The sequence below is a fragment of the Cibotium barometz genome, chromosome 51, assembly GCF_041138505.1.
Source record: "Cibotium barometz isolate CiBa-2024 chromosome 51, ASM4113850v1, whole genome shotgun sequence".
Classification (NCBI taxonomy): domain Eukaryota; kingdom Viridiplantae; phylum Streptophyta; class Polypodiopsida; order Cyatheales; family Cibotiaceae; genus Cibotium; species Cibotium barometz.
In genome coordinates, this window is record NC_141096.1 from 22,359,961 (window position 1) to 22,383,325 (window position 23,365).

Sequence of the window (23,365 nt, forward strand, 5' to 3'; positions counted from 1 at the left end):
CAGATGCAGATCATCAGTTGTTTGTTTCCACAGTATCCGCTCTTGAGGCCTCCTCCTTGGTCTGCAAGATAGTGGGTAGCCATCGGATGCGGAGAGAGCTTCGCGACCTTCTGCAAGGCAGCCTCGTTGGCGTGCCTGCCAAGATCGTCAGCGTCGATTTTTTGGGACGTGGCTACTACCAGGTGGATTTCGAGTCCCCCCAGGCAGCTCAAACGGTGCTGGCTCGGAGCCCCATTGCCCTCCGCTCATCCCAGGCGTTCCTGGCGCGATGGACACACGGTTTCGACCCCGCTTCTGACCCGCTAGCAGGCGCGACAGGTTTCCCCATCACTATCTGCTTTCCTGGACTCCGCAGGGAGTACTTGCCCCTCTTGTCATCCATTGGCAAGGCGTTCGGGCAGGTGGTGGAGACGCCTCAGACAGCGGCTTCAGTGATAGCTCGGGCAGCAGGACTCCCGGCCATTCGTGTTGTGGTTCCGTCACCGGAGTCCCTCCCGAAGACGATCCTCCTCCCTTGTCTTTCTGGAGGACATCTGATACAGCGCGTGGAGTATTCGGGCCTCCCCGGCCAGTGCTACATCTGTCGAGAGATGGGCCACCTCGCACGCGCCTGTCCCCGCAAGGGGGTTCATCCTTCACGCTCTGCCGCCTCTGGACCCCCTTCAGGAGGCCCGAGGGGTGGCCATCCACCTGAGAGACCGGACATCCTGGCTCGACTCAGCAGGCGCAATCATCTGACGAGCAGGCCCCGGCGGAGGATGCCGCGCAAACCCAGGAGGCTGGCGGATGGCAGGAGGTTCGCCGGCGGAAACGCCCGGCCCGCAGGGACCATCGCAGACGCCAGCAGGCAGCACAGGCTGGCGGACAGGCGACTCCGGCTGGCGTCCAGGCACCTACCCGCACTTATGCTCCAGTCAAGGATAGGCGGCCAGCAGGTCCCACCCCGATGGACGAGGATTCAGTCTCAGTGCCCGTTGAGGCCGCCGGTGGAGCCCCCCACGTGGAGACCCCGCTCCCGCCTCCCCCCGCGGGGGGCCCCGCCCCCTCCATGGAGCAGATTCCTGAGGATCCCGGGCCGCACTCTGCGACCCCCGGCCCCTCTTCCCCTCACTCGGAGAGCACTCCTTCCACCCTCCCCTCTCCCCCCCCAGCCCCCCCCCCTCCCGCCTCCCCCGGCGGCCCCCCCTGACACCTCTCCTCTGGCAGATGCCTCTCCATCCTCTCCTCGCTCTCCCCCCTCCTCTCTGCGAGCCACCATCCCTCCCTCGGCCTCTCCAGGATACTCCTCCAGACCACCCACTGCCCCGGGGCAGCGCAGCTGGGTAGGCCAGAGTTAAGTTCAGCGGCTGTTCCACCGCCACTCCGGGCCGGTGGAGATGGCGATCCTAGCTTCGCCCGCCACAGAGTTCTCTCCGGCCTCCCCTGGGGGCCCCCGCGAGTGATGGGGCTCCCAGTGGATTACGGTTTTTTCAGGTGTCTCCAGCTGGATGCTGGCCCGTTCGAGACACTGGTCGCGCCCTTGCGAGTTTGCGTGGTGTGCCATCCCTCTCATTCTCCTTCAGTGGTGAGCAGCATGGTGGCCTTCTCCTTTCCTCTTAGTGTTGCCCCAGACACAGCATGGGATTGCAACTCTGCAGAGGAAGTTTTGCGTGATCAGATACTAGAGTTTTCTCACCACTTCAGTGACTTGGGGCTCACGGACCTATTGCAGACCCGATTACACTCAGCCCGCATGAGCTTGTTTGGTATAGGAGATTGGCGGGCGGATCCGGTCCACACCTCAGTTGAGGCGGTGCTACTGATTCTCCTCCACGCCGCCCCGAGGATGCAGCCTACCTTTAGATACATATATGCAGAGGATTGGTCTCACGCCTATACCCTGGATAGGGCGAAGGTGGAGTGGGGCTGGACACAGAGACAGGTCACCCTCTTTTTGGAGAGACTCCGCACCCGGACAAACAGTGACTATTCTCCCTCCAAGCCGGCGCCCAAGACTCACAGAGTGGAGGGCAGCTCATCTGGGCCGGCTGAGAGGGGTGAGCCAGTGGCGGCTGCTTCACTTGCCATAGCTCATCCATGAGGATCCTCTCATGGAACATCCAGGGTCTTGGTGGACCTCGCTGCTACATAGGTCGGGGCAGACTTCGCCAGGAGATCCAGAGGGCTCTCATTGGAGGACCCATAGATATCCTTTTCATCCAGGAGCACCACCTTTCTGCCGGGCGTACCCGCACCTGCGGGAAGATCTTGCCAGGCAGGAGTCACACTTTTTGGTCACCGGCATATGGCTCCCAGGGGAACCAGGGTGGAGTATGCATCTTAGTCAGCGAGCAGCTTCTATCCGAGGTTGTGGATTCTGGCACTCTGGTCCAGGGTCGAGCACAGTGGATCATCCTTCGGGTTGGGGAAGACCGCATTGGCTTCCTCAACTTCTACGCCCCTAATGGGGAGAGCTGAGTTCTGGAGCACCATTAGGCAATCCCTCCCCATGGCAGACCATTGGTGCCTAGGGGGGGATTGCAACATGCTGGAGGATGCAGAGGACAGGATGGGGGGCAGCCAGGAGACCATTCATGGGCCGGAGCTCGCTGCCTGGGAGGAACTAGTGCTGCAGGTGAGAGGCCAGGATCCGTGGACTCTCTCGGAGTTTGGCAGGTTGCAGGGGAGTTTATCTTTCTCGCGCTCGGATAGACGGGCCACAGGAGTCAACCTTTCCCGCATCGACAGGTTTTACATTGATGAGTGGGCTTGCGATAGAGGTGGCACTGTGGGTATACTTGCAGGCTCCTCGTTTTCAGACCACTTTCCAGTGCTTCTCCAGATCGAGGACCCTACGAGAGGAGAGCGAGGCCAGAGCGTCCGGATTCCAGATTGTCTCATAGAGGAGCCCGAGATTGCGACCAGAGTTGAGCAGGTCTGGCAGGAGCTTCAGTTCAGGAGAGGATCGACAGCCAGCGATCTTGACACGGGTTTGCAGGAGATCAGTAGGATACTCAGACAGGCTGCCCTGGACCGTCTGGAGGCTTTGAGAGAGCAGGAGAGGAGCCTGCGGAGGAGTCTAGCTTCCCTTTAGAGACTTCAGGAGAGGGATCCTACGAGCCCTTGGATTTCAGAGCAGATGGAGTCTGCTCGCACAGAGATCAGATCCATCGAGGAGAGGAGGGTGGAGTTCCGATTCCATGCTCGGGCTTCTTTTTGGACACAGGCTGGAGACAGAGTGACTCGAGATTTCTTTGAGGCGACAGGGCCTCGCTTCAGACGAGAGGGTCTCAGGCGTCTTCGGCAGGCTGATGGCCAGGTAGTGGTGGATCCCCCCAGGGTTCGGGCGATCGCCACAGATTTTTACAGGGATCTGCTCTCTGCTGAGCCAGCAGATGACAGGGTGAGAGAGGCTCGGGAGGCAGTCTGGAGCTTCACAAGACCGGTTGTGCCGGCCCATTTGCAGCACTCCCTTCTCTCCCCCTTCTCAGATACGGAACTGGAGGCGGCTCTTCAGGCACTTCCTCGGGGCAAATGCCCAGGAGAGGACGGTCTCTCAGTGGCTTTCTTCCAGAGGTACTGGGGTCTCTTGCATAGGGGTTTCAGATTGGCATTCCAGGAGATCATGGAGTCGGGAGACATGCCGGACAGCATGGCAGAGGGGTTGATTCACTTGATCCCCAAAGAGGGAGGAGACAGACTGGAGATTAGACAGTGGAGACCGATCACCTTGCTAGGCACGGCCTACAAGGTCCTAGCTAAGGCGATCAGGCGGCTTCAGCCTCACCTTCCGGACATCATCAACTCTACGCAGACAGGCTTCATCCAGGATAGGAGCATCCTGGATAACATCTTCTCTTTCTGGGAGGCTACGGCTTTGGCTAGATTTCGGCAGGAGGATCTGGCAGTGCTCCTTCTCGACTTCGAGAAGGCATATGATCGAGTGGACTGGGCCTTCTTGGAAGGCACTATGGAGAGGATGGGCTTCCCCCCTCAGTGGATCCATGGGGTCTCTGCACTCTACACATCGGCTCATAGCCAGGTGCCGATACAGGGCGTGCGCGGAGAGAGGTTCCAACTCTCGCGCTCGGTGTGGCAGGGGTGCCCCTTGGCGCCCTTTCTTTTTCTTTTTGTGGCGGAGGCCATGAGCACTTTCTTGACGGCACAGGATACAAGTTTGCGGGGCCTCCAGCTCCCCATCCGCACCTCGGAGGAGCTCCTAGACTCAGAGTTTGCGGATGACACTGCTGTCTATCTTCAGGGAGGGGAGGAGAACCTCCGCCGCTTCGCCTCAGCCATGGACAGGTTTTGCAGAGCTTCGGGCGCTTTGATCAACTGGCACAAGTCGTGTGGGTTGTGGGTCAGTTCAGTGCCCCCCCCCCCCGACTTGGAGGCCAGTTGATGGGTTCCAGTGGCTGCCCCCCGGCACTACAGTGCACTATTTGGGATGCTATGTGGGCATTGACATATCTCCGGAGCAGCAGATAGCCCCCCTTCTTCTGAGCATTCGGAAGAAGCTTCTGTATTGGAGTACTGCTCGTTTATCTCTGGCTGGCCGAGTGGTTGTGGCCAACCAGGTTCTGCTTGCTACCATGTGGTACATCACTTCTTGCTGGGCCTTCTCTCGGGCGTGCATTGGCCAGGTGCAGAGGCTCATCAGGAACTTTCTTTGGTCCAGTGGCGACGGGCGGCCCGCCAGGGCCAAGGTGGCATGGGCTGTGATCACTCAGCCGAGGGAGAGAGGCGGCCTGGGCATAGTTGATCCTATTTGTCAGAGCCGAGCTTTGCTTGGCAAGTTGGTGGTTCATGGCCTCCTACCAGGCGCTGAGCCGTGGAAGGAGTTTCTTGTTTCCAGGATTCTCAGCCGCACTCCTTCTCTTAGCGGCCCCTGGACCCCCAGCATCAGGTGGATCTTTACAGAGCAGCGATCCAGAGGAGTGGGCCTTGGCTTCGAGGAGCGTTTTGCAGCTAGCCTTCTGAGGGCCTGGGAGCATCTGAGACCGTCACTCTTCCAGACTCCCCCGGGCACCGATGAGGAGCGCCTGAGGCAGCCATTGATCTGGAACCCCTTAATCCGACTTCCCAGTGGTCATATGGTTGGATCGCGATCTCACGTGTCGTGGGGCCCGTTGAGCTCCGGCCCAGCCCAGTCCCTAGACGACTGGATATGTTTTCAGCAGCTGCCTCTAGAGGTTCAGGAGAGGAGACTCAGCGGGATGAGGGGCAGAGAGTTGATGAGGCAGGACATTGAGGCGGCCATCCCCCGGGAGTGGCGGACTCCACTACAGGACCCTCCACCTCCACAGTGGATGGGCGTCTTTACTCAGCATGATATCCTTCTAGCGGTCTGCGGCTCAGCAGAGAGAGTCGCCCCACTCACCTTCGAGGTGGGAGAGGGAGGCCAGCTTCAGAGGACCCGACTAGATTTGGATGAGTTCCAGGGTTGTACCTTTCAGAGGGTGCGGGTGGTCGGCTTTCATCAGAGACAGTGGCATGTAGACCCCTCACCGGCCTCGATAGGGGGAGGACTATTCTTGGAGATTATGGGCTTGGGACAGCAGGCCTCTTATTCGCCTTCAGTGGGATCCAGGCGAGTGGCTTTGGCGAGATCCCTACTCGGCCCCTACCAGCCCAGGCACCCCCTTTTTTCAGTACACAGCGAGGCTGGGGCGGCGGATCCAGAGGCACAGGATAGCGGGCACCCCGGGGGCGGCCGAGCATTGGCGGCGACAGGGGCTCTCCCCTGCCTTCCTTAGGGACTTCTGGCAGCGCCTTTGGGCCAGCTTCCGGCCCCGGAAGGTGACGCTTTTTCTCTGGCTTACAGCGCATAGAGGACTGGCTGTGGGGGCTTGGCTAGCTTTTGGCAGACACCCAGCGTCCTGCCCTCGGTGCGGCCATGCACAGGAGTCGCAGCGGCACTGCTTATGGGATTGCCCACAGGCACAGCAGGTCTGGCAGCGCGCTCTCAGGATGGTTTTTGCAGGCTCGCCAGGTGAGATGATGGTGATGTGGGGTGCGGTGGCTTGGGCCACGGACAGCGGCCCGGCCCTTGGATACGAGGACGTCCCTGGCAGTGTGACCATCCAGGTCTCTGACAGGGCGATGGCGGTGGTTCCGACGCCAGACTTCTCTTCGGCAGTCTCCCAGGAGGGGGACGGGCACAGATGGGAGATGATCAGCAGCATGACGGCTTGGCACATATGGAGAGCCCGATGCAGGGAGGCCATAGACCGTCAGGCAACTCCACCGGCGGAGGTCATACAGGCCCTCTGGGTGGACATCATTCACACCTTGAGAGGACACTGGGGGAAACTTCAGGGCGACTCGGATCGCATGAGAGATCGCCGCAAGGCGTTCCTCCGCACTTGGCAGCCTGGCCCTTTCCTCATCGCGAGGGGCGAGGATGTCACTTGGCACTACAGGCCTCCAGTTTGGCTCTTCTCACCTCCCGCATGTACTACTAGGTAGCCCCCCCCCCAGAGAGCGGCCAGCCACGGGGGTGGAGCTCCGGTGTTCACTGTGTTTATTATCCCTCCTTGTGAGGTGAGCTTTGTAGCCTTATGGCGTTTTCTCATTAACTAATAGAAGGATCGTTTTTCCAAAAAAAAAAAAAATCACCAAAATCTGGTTGCTGCAGATTTAGGACAGCACCTTAAATGTGCTCTGTTGCCCTTCCAAAGTACTGTACAACAGTACCAAGTGCTAACCAATGATGTACCAAATCTGTACCGGCAAGTACAGCAGCTGAAAATGAACCTTTTCCTCACTGAAATCAGTGTACAGCCATGCCAAAACTGCACAAAGTTGTACCAAATCTGTACCAACAAGTACAGCAGCAATAAATGTTCTCCTGGCTGTCCAAGTGAGTGAAAATCAGACTTTTACAGTACCGACAACTGCATACAACAGTCTCGAACAGAAATTGGGCAAAAGCCCCTTGACTGCAAGCTGATTTCTGAGGATTCAAGGCATAAAAGTCTTGCCTGCTGCTTTGCCAAGCTCAACAAGCATAAAATCTTGAAAAGCCCCTTGATTTGAGATCAATTTCTGATGCTACATGGTACATTAACGCACATGAAGGCATCCAAAGTCTTCACGGTGCTTCCCCCTGGCCACATATACATCCAGTACATAAAAGCCCCTTGATTTACAGGCACATTGAGTGTTTGACATGCATCAACACGTTGCCCAAAGCATCAAATGCGAGTGCCTGCATGCAAATCAACCCAATCGGCACAAAAGCCCTTTGATTTGCACATCAATTTGCTGCAATTTTGCCCGAATGTGAGATTTCTCACATCATACAGCATGTATGAATGCTTAATTGCACAATTACATCAAAAGCCCCAAATTTCGACATCCAATTTCCTGCAAATTGATCCTGATTGTGACCAAAGTCACCCAATTTTGCCAATTTTGCTCAAAAATTGAGCAATTTGGCACCTGTACCTGCTCAATTGATAATTGTACCTGCTCAATTGCAAATCCCAAAAAAAATTGAAGCAAGTACCTCGTAATTTCTGATGCAGAAAGGGGGGTTGTGCTGATTTCTGTTGCAGGAAAAAAAAAAAAGGTAGCGATTTGCTGATGGGCTTTTGCAGGCTGCACTAAAGAGTTTAGGTGCAGCTTGTTGTTGACGTGGTGGAGGAGATTGAGGACAGACGTGCAGAGGCATATTCCAGGTGGCGCAGATTTCAGGTGGCGGCAACGTCTAGGCGGAGGCCCGTGGAGGTCCTGTCACCGGTTTCCGACTATCGATGAGCTACAAGCTCTTGCGGACATCGCTGAGCAAGCATAGAGGTCGGACCGCATCGCTGCATGCTCTCAGGCTCGACTCCGCCAACGCTTTTCTAGCGCCGCCTCTTACTACACGTAACGCCGTTTGTTGACGCCAGTTGAACCTCCGCCTAGTGGCTTTACGCCTTGTGGCCAGGCGTCTAACGCCCAACGTTCACACAGCCTTACGCCTTGTGGACCAACGCCTGCTGCAAGCTGCTCACGCTGCCTACGACTTGGCTGAAGAAACGAGGCAACCAGGGCTACCAGGTCTGCACAGCAGCACACAGGAGTCCGTACAGCACATGAGGTCGTTTTGCAGCTCTTCTACGCCGATTTCCAGCTCTGCACCCTTGAGAACAAAACCCTAAAACCAGGGCTCTGATACCAGTTATAGGGAGATAGAATTAGGGTTAGAGTTTCATGTGGGAGACATACACAGAGAGAAGAAGGGAGAGAGAGAGAGAGAGTTGTGGGGATAAGTCAACTCATCAAGTGAGTGTGTGACTCCCCTATCACACATGTATATTTTGCACTAGTACACATAGTGCACTTAGTACATTAAAAGTACTAAGTGTACTATGTACTATAACTTATGGGCTTGTACACACTACAAGGGTGGGCATAATGCCTTTACCCCAACAGATCTGGCAAACCCAGAGGGGGTTTTTCGTCTCTCAGCAGCGGTATGTTCATGAGTTGCTTGAGGCCTTTGGGATGGAGAACTGCAAGCCTATTACTTCGCCGATGGACCCGAACACAAAGTTAAGTTGGTTGGTTCATTGATCTGGTTGCTGAACACCAGATTGGACTTGAGCTTCTCCGTGGGGCTGTTGAGCTCTTTTATGCAGACGCCATTAAAATCTCATTGGGACGCAGGATTGCGGATCTTGCGGTATCTGCAGAGTACGAAGGATCTGGGACTCTTTTACACAGGAGGGAATGGAGTCAAGCTCCAAGGTTGGAGTGACTCAGATTGGGGAGGAGATCCAGACACGAGGAGATCTACTTCAGGATACAGTTTTACCCTCGGCTCAGGAGCAGTTTCTTGGAGCACCAAGAGGCAGCCAACTATTGCCCTTTCTTCGACAGAGGCAGAGTATCGGGCTGCTTGTGGTGCTGCTTGTGAGGTTGTATGGCTGCGGAGGCAGCTAGGCGAGATTGGGTTTCCACAGAGGGAGCCCACAGTCATCCAGTGCGATAACGAGAGTTGTATAGCTATTGCTCGGAACCCGGTTTTCCATGCCCAGACCAAGCATATAGAGATACAGTATCACTTTGTACGTGAGAAGATATTGGCTGGTGACATCTTGCTACTTTATTGTTCGACGGAGGACAATGCGGCGGACCTCTTCACGAAGTCTCTACCTCAGGCTACGCTCGGGCGGCACTCCAGCTCCCTTGGGTTGGTTTCACAGCCAGGAGCTGAGAGGGGGTGTTAGAAGTCATCTCCTGTCTATATTCATACACCAGGGCCTCTATTGTGGGTGTGCCCGCCCTGTATAAGGTGTTTTATCATTTTTTCCACACTCCCCGTATTTTTCCCTATTTTCTCCCATTTTTCCTAGTGGTGGGAGGGTTGCCAGAGGATGCCAGGAGCACTCCAGTGCTGGCCGACTGCATGTTTATCAGTCGTGGGCTACTGGGCTGCTGGCCGACTGGAGTTTCTCAGTCGTGGGCATTCATCTGCTGGCCGACTGCATTTATGCAGTTGTGGGACCATTTTCAGCAGTCGTGGGCACTTCATATGCTGGCCGACTGCTCTTCCAGAGATGTATATATAGGCCCCTTGCCCCCACCACTTCCTCATTCAGTTTTCTCGGGATCTTGTGTATAGAGAAGAGTTTACACACCTATCTCTCTGTGTTTCTTGTGCTGTTTATTTTCTGCAGTCTACTTGCTCGTCTACCCAAGTTTGGTTATCATTTCCGCTGCATATTCTGACAAGTAGATCTCCTCCTCTAGCTTAGCCAGATAGGCTCGTTTCTTCCTCCGCACAAGGCGCCGAAAGATCATCCTCGCGTGTCTATGCGTGTGAGACCCAATGGCAATCTCACGCTGTAGCTGTGCTCGTGTCTCACGACACTCATCATCATACCAACTGTTCTGTGGGGCAATGCTGCGGGGGTGGGTGGAAGGGATCATAGTGCAGGGAAACGCATATGAGGCGGATGCATGTAGTACACCTGCCAATCCTCTCGTGCTCTCATCCAGAGGGCTATGCGGGTCTAAAGTGAACAAGCCATCAGATATTGCATCCCGATAAACCCCAACTGTCTCACGTGTAGACTGATATCTCGGGTACCTAGGTAGATGAGTGGCTGGCCCATCTCTGGGGATCTACCTACTAGTGTGAAACTCAGGTATGCATGATCGGCTACTATGCCAATGGGCCTACTAGGAATCGTGAAACCTCACACATCAGGTATCAATGAAGGAGATTCCATCAAGTAGTCCACTGTGCTCGCTCCCCCTTTAGAGTTCCAGTGTGTGAGAGCATCTGATCCTTGGCATCTCGATAAGCCATTGTATATGACCAACCCATGTGCACTCCCGAGTGTGAGAAAATGCCTGCCATAATCTGTAATCTCCCCCTCATCTTGTGCTGATCTCTGCAACCCTACATCCTCTACCGTGATCTCCCGGTACATAGCCTCTTGAGTATCATACAACTCTGTCTGCTCTAAGCCTGTACGTGCATTAAAGTCTCCCAATAGTAATATGTCTCCCATGCTGGCAAACCTCATGATATCATCATATAGTGGTATATAGGGTGACTCTCCTGATGGTGCAAACCTGGAGTGGGCTGGGGGAAAGTAGCATACCGCCACATATAGCTCGCGGAGCCCTCTCTGCATATTCGGACCCACATGTACCTCACATCTGCATCTCTATGTACCACATGTATTTTGTCACGAAGCTCCTCCCTGTAAAGTATTGCCACTCCTCCAGATCCTCTGGTACCTCCCATTGTGCGTGGCTGAGGGCGGAAAACTGATTCCCATCTATAACCCCGGACGTCAGGAAGCCTCTTGTTTGTGCACTAATGGGTCTCCATATACATAGCAATATCACTGTGTCTGAAAGTATCCTCAAAGTATCCTGCATCTGTTCTAAGGGCTCCGTTGCAATTCCACACCGTGAATCGCAAGGTCTCATAGGCTGCGCACCATCAAGCGGGCCTCCTCTCCGTAATGATGACTCGGCCATCTCTGTATACCGCCCATTTCCCCTCTTTCCTTGCCTCAAGCACACGCGGCATGTGTTCCTTCCGGTGTGCTATCTGTGCCGGTGTAAGGTCCTCATCCAAATAAATCTTTTCCCCCTTAAGGGCCATCCTTTTGGAGAGGAAGGCCTTCTTCTTCTCCAAGTCACCAAACCTGATGTGATCAATATCTTTGCCCTGGTTTCATCTCTGCCTACTCACCATGCTCCGGTAATGGGTACATCAGTGGCTCCAATTTTTGTTGCAAGAGCTTTTGCATCCTCTTGGGGATTTCCCTTATCTTCCCACCCAACTACACGTACATGTAAGGCACGTGCCCGTCTCTTGGCTTCCTCTTCCAATGTAGCATTCATCACCTCTACTTTATTGACTGGTGTATCCTTCTGTTTTTTTACTACTTCAATCCATGGGTTGACTTCCTCAATTTGTTTCTTTGTGGCACTCGCAATTTCAGCCCATGAATGCATTTCCTTCTCACCTGCAGCCACTTTTGCCTTACATATTCCATTTTTCGCCGGTCAGCCATACATGTCTTCAAAGTGCCTTCGTACGATGCAACTGTTGTGCCAATCTCTCGGAGCATGTCATCCTTCCATTTCTGCATCTCTTTTTTCATTTCTGTGTGCATCAAGGCTTGGGCTAATTCCATCTCAACCCGTACTTGGTCTTGCATTTCTCCCTTCAATTGGACATATATCTCTTCCTTCAGCGTTTCGTATATCACTTTCCTTTGGGCATGCATCTGCTCGGTCCATTCCTTTTCAAGCTCCTATCGCATGCTGTTCATCTCTGTCCTTATGTGAAGCTGTAGCTCCTCATAAAGGGCCTCATCTCGTCGGGCCATCTTCGTGATCCTTCGTGATCCTTCGTGATCCATGATTCCTTCCCTCAATCTTCTGCGGTAGGCATTTGGTGCCTTCGTAGGGGTGTGAAAGGTTGTCTCACCTGGTTTCCCCTACTAGTTGCTGCCTTGGGGGCCTGAGCAAGGGTGGGTGGGAAAAGGGAGCAGAACTGAGGAGAGAAGATCGTTTGCTTCAGGGCTTTTTCAGGCAGACCAGGGCAGTGCTTCTACAAACGGTGCTTCTCCAAGGGGAGTAATGGCCGGCAATGCTGTGTTGTTGCACCAGCAGGCGAAAATTCTGCACAGGACAGCAACAGGTGAAGAGGCGCAGCCAGGCACTAGGTAAGCACAGGCGCAGTTGCTGGGCAAAGAGCAAGTCGCAAGTCGTAGATGAGGAGGCATGTCACCAATTGGCCGACCATTTGGTCCATCTCCAGATTTGTCTCTCGTTCACTTGAGGCTAGGCCGGTGTCTCATGTGAAGGGGCCAGTATTTTGCATAACATGGACGGGAGCTAGACTGGTGCCACCCGTGTGTTAGCAGGATGGTGTTGTATGGACGGGAGCCAGACTGGTGCCACCCGTGTATGACCTGGAATGTGTTCTATCCATGGGATTGTCACGCCATGGAAGAGCCAATATATGTGCCGTGTTTTGCATATGGGACTGTCACTCCATAGGGAGGCTCGTGCCTGGATCTGTGTCTTACCTATGGGACTTTCACTCCATAGGGAGGCTCGTGCCTGGATCTGTGTCTTACCTATGGGACTGTCACTCCATAGGAAGACCGGGATTTATGTTTTCTGTCGTGCCATCATTGTGCCCGACAGAAATGTTTAGTACTTGTTCAATGAACGGGAGATATGTCCATGATACTGTTTGCACATGCATTCATGTTTGCATGCCTGGAACTATCTTCGCGTGACTTGTATTCTTGTGTTTGCCTGTTTGACGTGCCACTCACTAAGCGGGGACGCCTACCAGTGAGTTGTGAAGTTTGCTCTGTCTTCTGACGAGTTTTGTTGCATGTGAACAGGTGGTAAGTGTATTGCATTTGTTTATTTTATAGCATTCTTTTTTAACCTTTGTTTTTATAAGGTTGCAGGTTCACACTCATTGATGAGTGGGCACCCTCCCCAATATCTCATAGTGCCCTTGGTAGGGTGGGCACCCACGTATGGGCCATGGTGGGGAGGGAACCCCTCACTTAATCATGTGTGTGGGGGTGGGTGCATGGCCACCTACCCACCCCCCCTTGGGACTTTGGAACTCGCCACCTCCATGCGATTCAGGTGGGCTCGCCAGCTGTTCGTCGTGTGCCCCTCCATGCAAATCAGGCGTGATACTCCTCTTGTATATAGGCGGCTGTGCATGACCACCTTCCGGGATTCGACGCTGGCCACAGGCGACTCTACTTGCTCTTGCGCACAGGTCTCTCTTCCTTTTGCTTTGCAGGCGGCTACGCACAGGCCACCATCCTCTTGCCTTGCAGGTGACTGTGCACAGGTTCTTCTCCCATCTCTCTCCTTGCTTTGCAAGCGGCTGCACATAGGCGACTGCGCCTAGCCATCTCTTCATCCTACTAGAGACGATTGCGCACAGGCGGCTGCACGGTCGCTGCACGGGTCTCCTCTGTCGCTGGCCCACAGGCGGCTGCATGGCTGCGTACAGGTTCCCATCTCTCACCTTGCAGGCGGCTACACACACGGGACTTCTATCTAGCTTGCGCACAGGCGACTCCAGCTCCCCGTACTGTCGGGGGGCAGCTGTGCTGACAGTTCATTCCCCCATCTCTCAAGCTGGCAGCAACAGCAGTAAAAAAGGCTTCTCTCTTTTCATACGTGGGTGCCTAGTACTACTGAAAGCCATATTCATTGTTTTACAAGGTGAGTGGATTGAGATTCAAGCAAAGGTCTTTTGTGTAAATCTTACAAGGGATACTCTTTGCTACTAACACCCATTCGGTGCCGGGTAGTCCAAGCTTCTGGAGAACCACGGTCCATGGGTGCTGAGATCGGGAGAGCCAAGCGTTAGTACGGGAGCACTTGTTTGTGCGTGGTCCTGGAACACCAGTGGGGCGCTCTCTGCGGATTCCAGTGAAGGCATAGGACCGTAGAGACTAGACTTCTTCAAGTGGATCGCTCTCCTTCGAACGTCTACTTCAAGTCTCTTGTTTGGTAACTATATTCATTTCAATTGTACATGGACATCATCTGGTTCATTGAACCCATGGAGCATTGTATCACTTAAATACTCCCAACGGCCCGTTCCGGCCCCAGTGCTGGTGTCCATTGATCATTGTTTCATTTCATTTCAGTTTTCAGTTGTTATTGAGTTGTCCATTTATATTGTGATATTTAAGTTGTGTAATTACGCGTGTGGGTGTCCAACAGAGTCTATTCCCACTTGACGGGATCGGTTTCATTGGTATCAGAGCACGGTTATTTCCCTCTTCTTAGCGGGGAAACGAACCTGTGTATTGGACACCCCGCTTCTAGCACACTTAACACAATGGACAGCCAAGGCAATCCTTTGGAAGTGCCTAATTCGAGGGGCCCATCAAGTGCCTCGCGTGGTTCTAATGCTTTACAGGGAAGGCACAAGCCCCTTGAGAGGGTGAATGATAGTGATTGGAGGGGACAACCGTCTCGTGGAAAGACAGTTATGCAAGAAGAGGAGCCTAATGCAATGAGAGCTGAATTGGAGCATATGAGAAAGCTTTTGCAGGCACAAGAGCAAGAGCTGAATTTTTTGCATAAAGATCCACATGTGCAAAGTGCCATTGAAGCAAGGAAAGCTGATGCAATGGTGGACATGACTTTTGAGTCCATGGCACGAGAAATGGGCAAGAAGCCAAGAGGCACGTTCCTACCTCCTCCGCAAAGGTGACATCAAAGAGGGGGAAGATGATTGCTTTTAGTGATGAGGACTTCACTGAGAAGTCTAAAGTACGCCATGCTAGCATGTTCTTAAAGAGGACCGCCGCTCATTGGTGGATCACTGAAAAGACCACCAAAGATCCCATTTCCACTTGGAAAGAGTTTAAGGACAGATTTTATGCCCAGTTCTTGCCACCTAATGCGGAGCAAACTCTCACCCAAAAGTGGGATAGACTTGAGCAAAGAGATAATGAAAGTGTGCAGCAGTATGTTAATAAGTTTTGGGAAAGTATTACTATGGATTTTATTATGGACTTGCCTAGATCCTAGCATGGGAATGATGCTATTTGGACCATTGTGGACAGGTTTAGCAAGCAAGCTCAATTCTTGCCCGTCAAGAAAACCATTAAAGTTGATCATATGGTGAAGCTTTTTCTTGCTAATATTTTCAAGCATCATGGTATGCCTAAATCCATTGTTGGGGATAGAGATCCCAGGACTACGAGCCTTTTCTGGAGGGCTTTATTTGATAACATGGGTACTAAACTTGAGTTTTCATCAGCTTATCATCCCCAAACGGATGGCCAAAGTGAGGCTGCAAATTCAGCCGTGTTGGATTTGTTGAAGTGTTATGTGGCAGATCAAAAGACTGCATGGGAGAAGTATCTTCCACTTGTTGAGTTTGCCTACAACAATACGATCCATGCCTCCACGGGAAAGGCCCCGTTTGAGATTATTTATGGCAGAATGGTCTTGCCACCCATCCTTCGTACAAAGGATGAGATTTTTACAGCTGATGAGTATGTACGTGACTTGTATGTGGCCTTTGCTCAGGTACAGACAGCCATTGCAAGGTCACAAGATAAGCATAAAATGGCTGCTAACAAGCATAGAAGAGACATGCAAGTCAAAGAAGGTGATTGGGTTTTGCTGAAATTTGAGAAAGCTAGGCTTCGGAAGAGGCCAAGACGAGAAGGATCATATCCTAAGCTTTCTCCTCGCTATTATGGACCCTTCAAGGTGATTCAAAAGATCAATGAAGTGTCATACAGGCTTGCCTTACCTAGTCATTGGAAGATTCACAATGCATTTCATGTGAGTCTTTTGCGGAAGTATGTCGGGCCAGATCCTGACGAGCCTGTCATCACAGAAGATCCGCCAGAGATTGATGAGCTTGAGGAGATCCTCGAGCCAGAACAAATTGTCTTTCACAAGGAGAGAAAGCTACCTGCAGGAAAGCTTTCCAGGAGATACCTTGTGAAGTTCAAGAATTATTTACCCATTGATGCAAAGTGGGTAAACGAGGATTATTTTGTTGATTACCCACAATTGTTGCAGGCATATCTTGAGGCTTTTCAGTTGAGGACAACTCTTTAAAAGCCCGGGGGGATGTCACCAATTGGCCGACCATTTGGTCCATCTCCAGATTTGTGTCTCGTTCACTTGAGGCCAGGCCGCGGTGTCTCATGTGAAGGGGCCAGTATTTTGCATAACATGGACAGGAACCAGACTGGTGCCACCCGTGTATTAGCAGGATGGTGTTGTATGGACGGGAGCCAGACTGGTGCTACCCGTGTATGACCTGGAATGTGTTCTATCCATGGGATTGTCACGCCATGGAAGAGCCAGTATACGTGCCATGTTTTGCCTATGGGACTGTCACTCCATCGGGAGGCTCGTGCCTGGATCTGTGTCTTACCTATGCGACTGTCACTCCATAGGAAGACCGCGATTTATGTTTTCTGTCGTGCCATCATTGTGCCCGACAGAAATGTTTAGTACTTGTTCCATGAACGAGAGATATGTCCATGATCCTGTTTGCACATGCATTCATGTTTGCATGCCTGGAACTGTCTTCGCGTGACTTGTATTCTTGTGTTTGCCTGTTTGACGTGCCACTTACTGAGCGGGGACGCCTGCCAGTGAGTCGTGAAGTTTGCTCTGCCTTCTGACGAGTTTTGTTGCATGTGAACAGGTGGTAAGTGTATTGCATTTGTTTATTTTATAGCATTCTTTTTTAACCTTTGTTTTTATAAGGTTGCAGGTTCACACTCATTAATGAGTGGGCACCCTCCCCAATATCTCATAGTGCCCTTGATAGGGTGGGCACCCACGTATGGGCCATGGTGGGGAGGAAACCCCTCACTTAATCATGTGTGTGGGGGTGGGTGCATGGCCACCTACCCACCCCCCCTTGGGACTTTGGAACTGGCCGCCTCCATGCGATTCAAGTGGGCTGGCCAGCTGTTCGTCGTGTGTCCCTCCATGCAAATCAGGCGTGATACTCCTCTTGTATATAGGCGGCTATGCATGACCACCTTCGGGGATTCGATGCTCGCCCACAGGCGACTCTGCTTGCTCTTGCGCACAAGTCTCTCTTCATTTTGCTCTGCAGGCGGTTGCGCACAGGGCCACCATCCTCTTGCCTTGCAGGTGACTACGCACAGGTTCTTCTCCCATCTGTCTCCTTGCTTTGCAAGCGGCTGCACATAGGCGACTACGCCTAGCCATCTCTTCATCCTGCTAGAGACGACTGCGCACAGGCGGCTGCACGCCGGTGGCTGCGCAGGTCTCCTCTGTCGCTTGCCCACAGGCGGCTGCGTGGCTGCGTACAGGTTCCCATCTCTCACCTTGCAGGCAGCTGCACACACAGGACTTCTATCTAGCTTGCGCACAGGCGACTCCAGCTCCCCGTACTGTCGGGCAGCTGTGCTGACAGTTCATTCCCCCATCTCTCAAGCTGGCAGCTACAGTAGTAAAAAAGGCTTCTCTCTTTTCATACGTGGGTGCCTAGTACTATTGAAAGCCATATTCATTGTTTTACAAGGTGAGTGGATTGAGATTCAAGCAAAGGTCTTTTGTGTAAATCTTACAAGGGATACTCTATGCTACTAACACCCGTTCGGTGCCGGGTAGTCCACGCTTCTGGAGAACCACGGTCCATGGGTGCTGAGATCAGGAGAGCCAGGCGTTAGTACGGGAGCGCCTGTTTGTGCATGGTCCTGGAACACCAGTGGGGCGCTCTTTGCGGATTCCAGTGAAGGCACGGGACCGTAGAGACTAGACTTCTTCAGGTGGATCGCTCTCCTTCGAACGTCTACTTCAAGTCTCTTGTTTGGTAACTGTATTCATTTCAATTGTACATGGACATCATCTGGTTCATTGAACCCATGGAGCATTGTATCACTTAAATACTCCCAATAATATATCATATATTGAGGGGGGGGTCGGCCCGTTCCGACCCCAGTGCTGGTGTCCATTGATTATCATTTCATTTCATTTCAGTTTTCAGTTGTTATTGAGGTGTCCATTTATATTGTGATATTTAAGTTGTGCAATTACGCATGTGGGTGTCCAACGGAGTCTATTCCCACTTGACGGGACCGGTTTCAAGGCAAGTATGTCGCACGTTGAACAGACAAGCAGGTCGCAAGAAACAAGATGGAAGACGCAGAGAGCAGGTCGCAAGTCGTAGATGAGGAGGCAAGTAGGTCGCACGTTGAACAGACGAGCAAATTGTAGAGACTCAGGCGAGCAGGTTGCTGTATTCCGCCAGTCTTGTGCTTCCAGTCTTCGACCTTGTTCGTTTGCGACCTTGCTCGCCTACGACCTTGTTCGCCTGCAACCCTGTTCGTCTGTGACCTTGCTCGCCTGCGACCCTATTCGCCTGTGACCCTACTCATCTGTGAGTGTGCGTCTTTGCTCGTCTGTGACCTTGTTCATCTGCGACCTTGCTCGCCTATGACCTTGTTCGCCTGCAACCCTGTTCGTTTGTGCCCTTGAGAGAGAGAGCGAGAGAAGCCTTCTCTTGCTCATAGTGAGCTCCCTTGTGGGCGGGCCTCTAGAGAGAGAGAGAGAGAGAGAGAGAGATCTATTAATGTCTACAAAAGACCCGAACAGCCTATGAGACCATGAATAGTACAATGATACCATGGGTATACAGTGCCATGGAAAAACGGATGTGAAAACTGAAAACCGAAACATGACTCTATAAGCCTCCTGATGGTGGCAGATGTGGCTATGGTGAGGGCATGTCACGTCGACAGAGAATCTCATGGATCTGTGTGGTGGAGATTCTTGATGCTTTGGGTCACGGACGCGTGGCACATAGGATGGAGTAGGCCTGCCCACTTAGGACTCATCTGCTAGAGAGAGATGGGAAGGGAGGGTAAAAATGTGGTCACATGTGTCCTTGTACCATATTATCTGAACTACTGCAATGAGAATGCCTTTCAAGTAATTTAATGCATTTTTACTTGCTGAACTTGCTACTGGAAACTAAAGAATTCGGATATACCTCCCTGCATGTCCTGGTCAAGCTGCCTCTTCCCCTTCCTCTCCATCCACCTCTCTCTTTTCCTAAGTGCTTAAGGGCGCCTGAACACATACTTTCCTGTTTGGGCACAAAAATGGGTATAGTATTTGATCAGAAAGAGATACTATGCTGGAAAGAAAATGCTTACAAAGGATACTTGCAAACCAGCAACTGTGCTAACCTTGATGAGCCTCCTATGTTCGATTTCAGAGACTGGTAAGGGGAGCAGAGGTTGCTCTGACAAGGGCCGCAAATCTAAAGGTTCATCTTGCATGTGTTTTTCTTGAGACAGCATACTCTGCTGCAATGTACTGTTATCTACCGTAAGGCTTTGCCCAGAGGCAGAGACTAGACCAGGAAGCTGCTGTTGACCCTCCTTTTGAGTGCTGCAAAGTCTAGTTGAACTTACAGCTGGGACTTGCTCAAAACATGCACGCTGTGCCTGAGGATGCGAGACAAAAAAACCATGGTTTCCTTGCAAAGATGGGGTTGAAGCAGGTTTTATTATTTCCCTTTGTAGATCTTGAGGTATGGTAGCTAGTGGTGAACTTTGATGTGATTGCATACCATTGCCCCTTGAAGCAGCTGGAGGCCAATACCATGGCCACTGGCTTGCCCCCACTTGCAGACCTAATAAATGAGGTGACTGTGGCCAACCCAAACCCAATTCAGTTAAATGACAATTTTCTTTTTCTATTACTTCTGTCACATCAGGTGGATGACCAACCCCTTGAAAGGGTACTTTGATAGGGTTGTCACATTTCTGAGAGAAGGACAATACATTCAAATCCTATAAAAAATCATGCACTAGTTAGTGCTAGCTTAAGCAACTTAGAAATACATTTGCTTTTAGGAGAACACCTTTACCTTTACCTTGATATCTGTGTCTCGGAAGATAATGTACTCGTAGACTTTATTACTGGCAGGGATCTGCAGAATGTTATTTCCCCGCCCTTCTCTTCCAAATGACCGCACTGTACAAGGGAAAACCCAGATGAGAAACCCTGGATGTGAAAGAACATGAAAAGAACTTGAGCAGGAATGTAATCAGACCCAAATACTCGAGAAACCTCCTCAAGAAAGGTGTCCAAGCCAGCTAGAAAGTCCCCTCAGTGTCCATTGTTACACTAAAAAGGAACCTACTAGTAATACCTACTGGTGATGTGTGTCGATTTGAAGCATCGTGCACATACACACACACACACACACACACACACAAAATCAGGCTCTTAGGTTGGGCTTGACAAGGAGTTGCAACTAGAGCCAGTGTTATAAGTCTGCTCAAACAGGGAAGCTTCAAGCCCTTAACAATCAGTGTATAGAATCTTCTGGTATCATGCCTAGAAATAGAAGAGCCATGAAGCAGACTGAGATTATCACCTCCAGAGTAACAGGTAAAAAGGTAGGCAAATCAGGGAGGTGATGGCATAGTAGTTGTCTTGGATTCCTTTAAGAGAAACTGCAAGCCAAGGCACCTCTTCACAAGGCCAATGATGTCCAAAGTGGTGAATCAATGTGAAGCTACAGAGACTCTAGGGTGCATCTGGTGTGGTTCGGCTACACAATGTCTCCGCCCAGTGCCTCTACAAGACTAGCATCTGCAGGGGCAATGTCAATGGAGGAGACTAATGTTGGCAGCACAGGTGGCATAGTTTTAGCAGGCTAGAGACTCAAATCTCATCCTACAATCAGGAAGAAGTTAGAAAAGGGACACAAGCCCCTATAGCAGCAATAACTGCCATGGAGAAGGGCACTCAAATCATTCACACTGCAGATGTCTCAGATCATGGATGAGGTCCTGGTAGCAGATGATGAGCATCTTTTAAAAGCAAGAAACATGTGTATGGAAACTAGGTGTCATTCTTTAGAGAATGAACCATGACACTACCTAGCAGAGTATTCTAGGTGGTCGTATACTACAATGGGGCTTCTTTCTAGGACAGCCAGTACAATTACTTCGTCTCAAACTTGAGTAGAAATACCCTGGGCCCACGGTTGGATGCACATAATGTGCCCCTTCTTGAGTCCGGACATCATGAAGTTTCATTGTGAACCCTTGTCCAGGCACAAGACACCAGTGTATGTCAAGGGTGGTTAGTTGGGTCATGCAAGCTGCGCACTGTTGTGTCGTGCGGCGTGCCTGTGTGGCACCGAACTTTTAATGCACTGGTAGTGTGACATGAGGTACAGAGTGCCGGGACACGTATTAGATGTCGGGTGTCCTGGGAAATCCCGGTCAAAGACTAGATGTTTTAGGTATCAATATTGGCTAAGTGTGAACCCTTATGTCCCATGGCACTAACATTAATTATAGGATTGGGCACCTGGTTTTGGGGGGTTCTCATGCCAGCCCAATGGGTAGCTAGTGTAGGTGCAAAGATGTGTAGGTAAGACACCTATATAAAGGGTCGATGGGGCTAGGCAAAGGCATCGTTCATTCTTGCATATTTAGTTGTGCAATGACTAAAGGAATGATTTGTTGCTACCCTAATGTGAAAACCAGCTACCCGAGGTCACCCTCATGGTGTATCACCTGCCTTATCAGCGTTGTGCACTAGAAGCAATGAATCCTCAAATAATATACCTCCATCGAATAAAGTGGCCATATTCTTGTGTTGCTGAATGGAGGGCAGGCCCACTTTAAAACATGTTTCTTGGCTTCAAAGGAAACCATGTGTGTGCACTACTGATGAGATTTAAAGTTGTGAATTACGCAAGCTTGGCACAGACTAAAAGCTTTGTCCACACAATTTGCTTCATAGATTGTCTCCAATTTTGGGCAATATAGGATGGATGTGTTTATCACTAATGACATGTAAGCTTACCATTTTTGAGCAAAATTTGTCCTTACATTCAAGATTCAAGAATGTGTTTTAACATCGGTTACATGCAAGCTTTGCATCCTTTAGCTTTAATTACAAGATAAGGGGATATATGGTTCATCCATGCATGTGGGCTTGCGATCCCTGAGACAAATTTGTTGCTTAACTTCACCTGTTGAGGTTGTAGTTAGCTTACTTGAGCAACAGCATTAGAAAAATGCAAACAGCAATGATATGTTAGCTTAACATCCATCTGTTGATAATCAAGGGGATGTGGGAATGCCATACATGATTATAATATGCACTTTAATCCGAGAATTAAAACATGTGTTAATCATCAATGATAATGTGTGCTAAGAATCAAGGGCATGTGAGCTTACCATCCTTGAGCACAATTGTAGACTTTTCAGTGTCAACTGTGAAGAGCACCCCTTCGTACCGAATCTCACCCTTGGAGGTGAGGCTGATGAAGCTACCAATGTAAATTTCTGGGGTGCAACCCCCAAGCTTCTCCATTGCAAAGTAAAACTTTGGGCAACCTGAATTTTATTCACAAATGTACTCTGCAGAGGCCAAAAATTAGCTGTTGTTTATGTGATAATTAACTGGGAGCATTTACCCACTGATTAAATTAAATGGATGAAGGCCACCCAAAAGCTTGTAATTATAACTAAAATTTGGTGAAATGTCAAACCCCAAAGAGCTTGTAATTGGACTAGATTAGCATGGGAGAGCCATTAAATAACAGAAAATTTGTTAGTGGCATTTCCCCTACAGCTGTAAACTGACGCTTGTGGGAGGGTAGCACTCTAATGAGGATGACCCAACTAAGAAAATGACCAGATTAGCAAGGGAAAACCAGGATTAGCAGATAATTGCACAGAAACAGTCACTTGCATCGCTCAAAAGCTGTGATTTAAGTGATATTTAGCAAAGGAGAATCATGATCGAAAGACAAAATAAGTGTGGTAAAGCAAAGGGTCTGTTGATTTGTGAGAAGGATGAGATTATTTCAAGGGTAGGAAAGGGAGGGGGTGATCGTGCCAGGGAACTGGAGCACCCCAAGCAAAGGTAGAGAGAGGAATCCCAGGTTGCTCCATCACTTTCTATTACTACACAAGAGCTCACAATTGACTTCAATGGGGGGAGGTACCTGTATCTAGTATATTCATCAATAGATAGTGGTACTACAGTACTACAGTAGTTAAAAGCAACTCACCCACCCAGTGCCAAAAGCCTTTCAAACGAAGACCCCCCTAAGCTGAAGGCATTCTAGTGGATTAACCAAACAAGCATCTGGCCTATTCCTCCCAGGTGGAATACCCCTCCAATCCATTGTATTCTAAATCAAAGATGGAATATCTTCTAAGATAGGAGCCAGTGGTATTTCCTCTTCAAATCACTTTGAGGCATACATGTGGAACCGAAGAAAGCTTGTCTTGCTTGGCTTATCATGTACAGGGCCATTTGGACACAGAAAAAAGCTTTAGTCTTTGGCAAGGGAAATGGATCATGTGCCAGATGCCTC

General features: G+C 51.0%; 1 protein-coding gene across 1 annotated transcript in view; it reads right to left on the reverse strand.

Annotated features, from left to right (window-relative positions):
• Nucleotides 1-23,070, reverse strand: part of LOC147609426 (uncharacterized) — a 68,699-nt gene extending 45,629 nt beyond the window's left edge. The window contains exons 1-4 of the mRNA XM_086787424.1: nucleotides 22,218-23,070; nucleotides 19,889-19,989; nucleotides 19,197-19,805; nucleotides 18,998-19,093 (exon numbers count right to left, since the gene is read on the reverse strand). Of these exons, the coding sequence (XP_086643550.1) occupies nucleotides 18,998-19,093; nucleotides 19,197-19,805; nucleotides 19,889-19,989; nucleotides 22,218-22,353 (942 nt within the window). The 5' untranslated portion in view covers nucleotides 22,354-23,070. The remainder of the gene's footprint in view (nucleotides 1-18,997; nucleotides 19,094-19,196; nucleotides 19,806-19,888; nucleotides 19,990-22,217) is intronic.
• Between the last annotated feature and the right edge of the window lie 295 nt (nucleotides 23,071-23,365).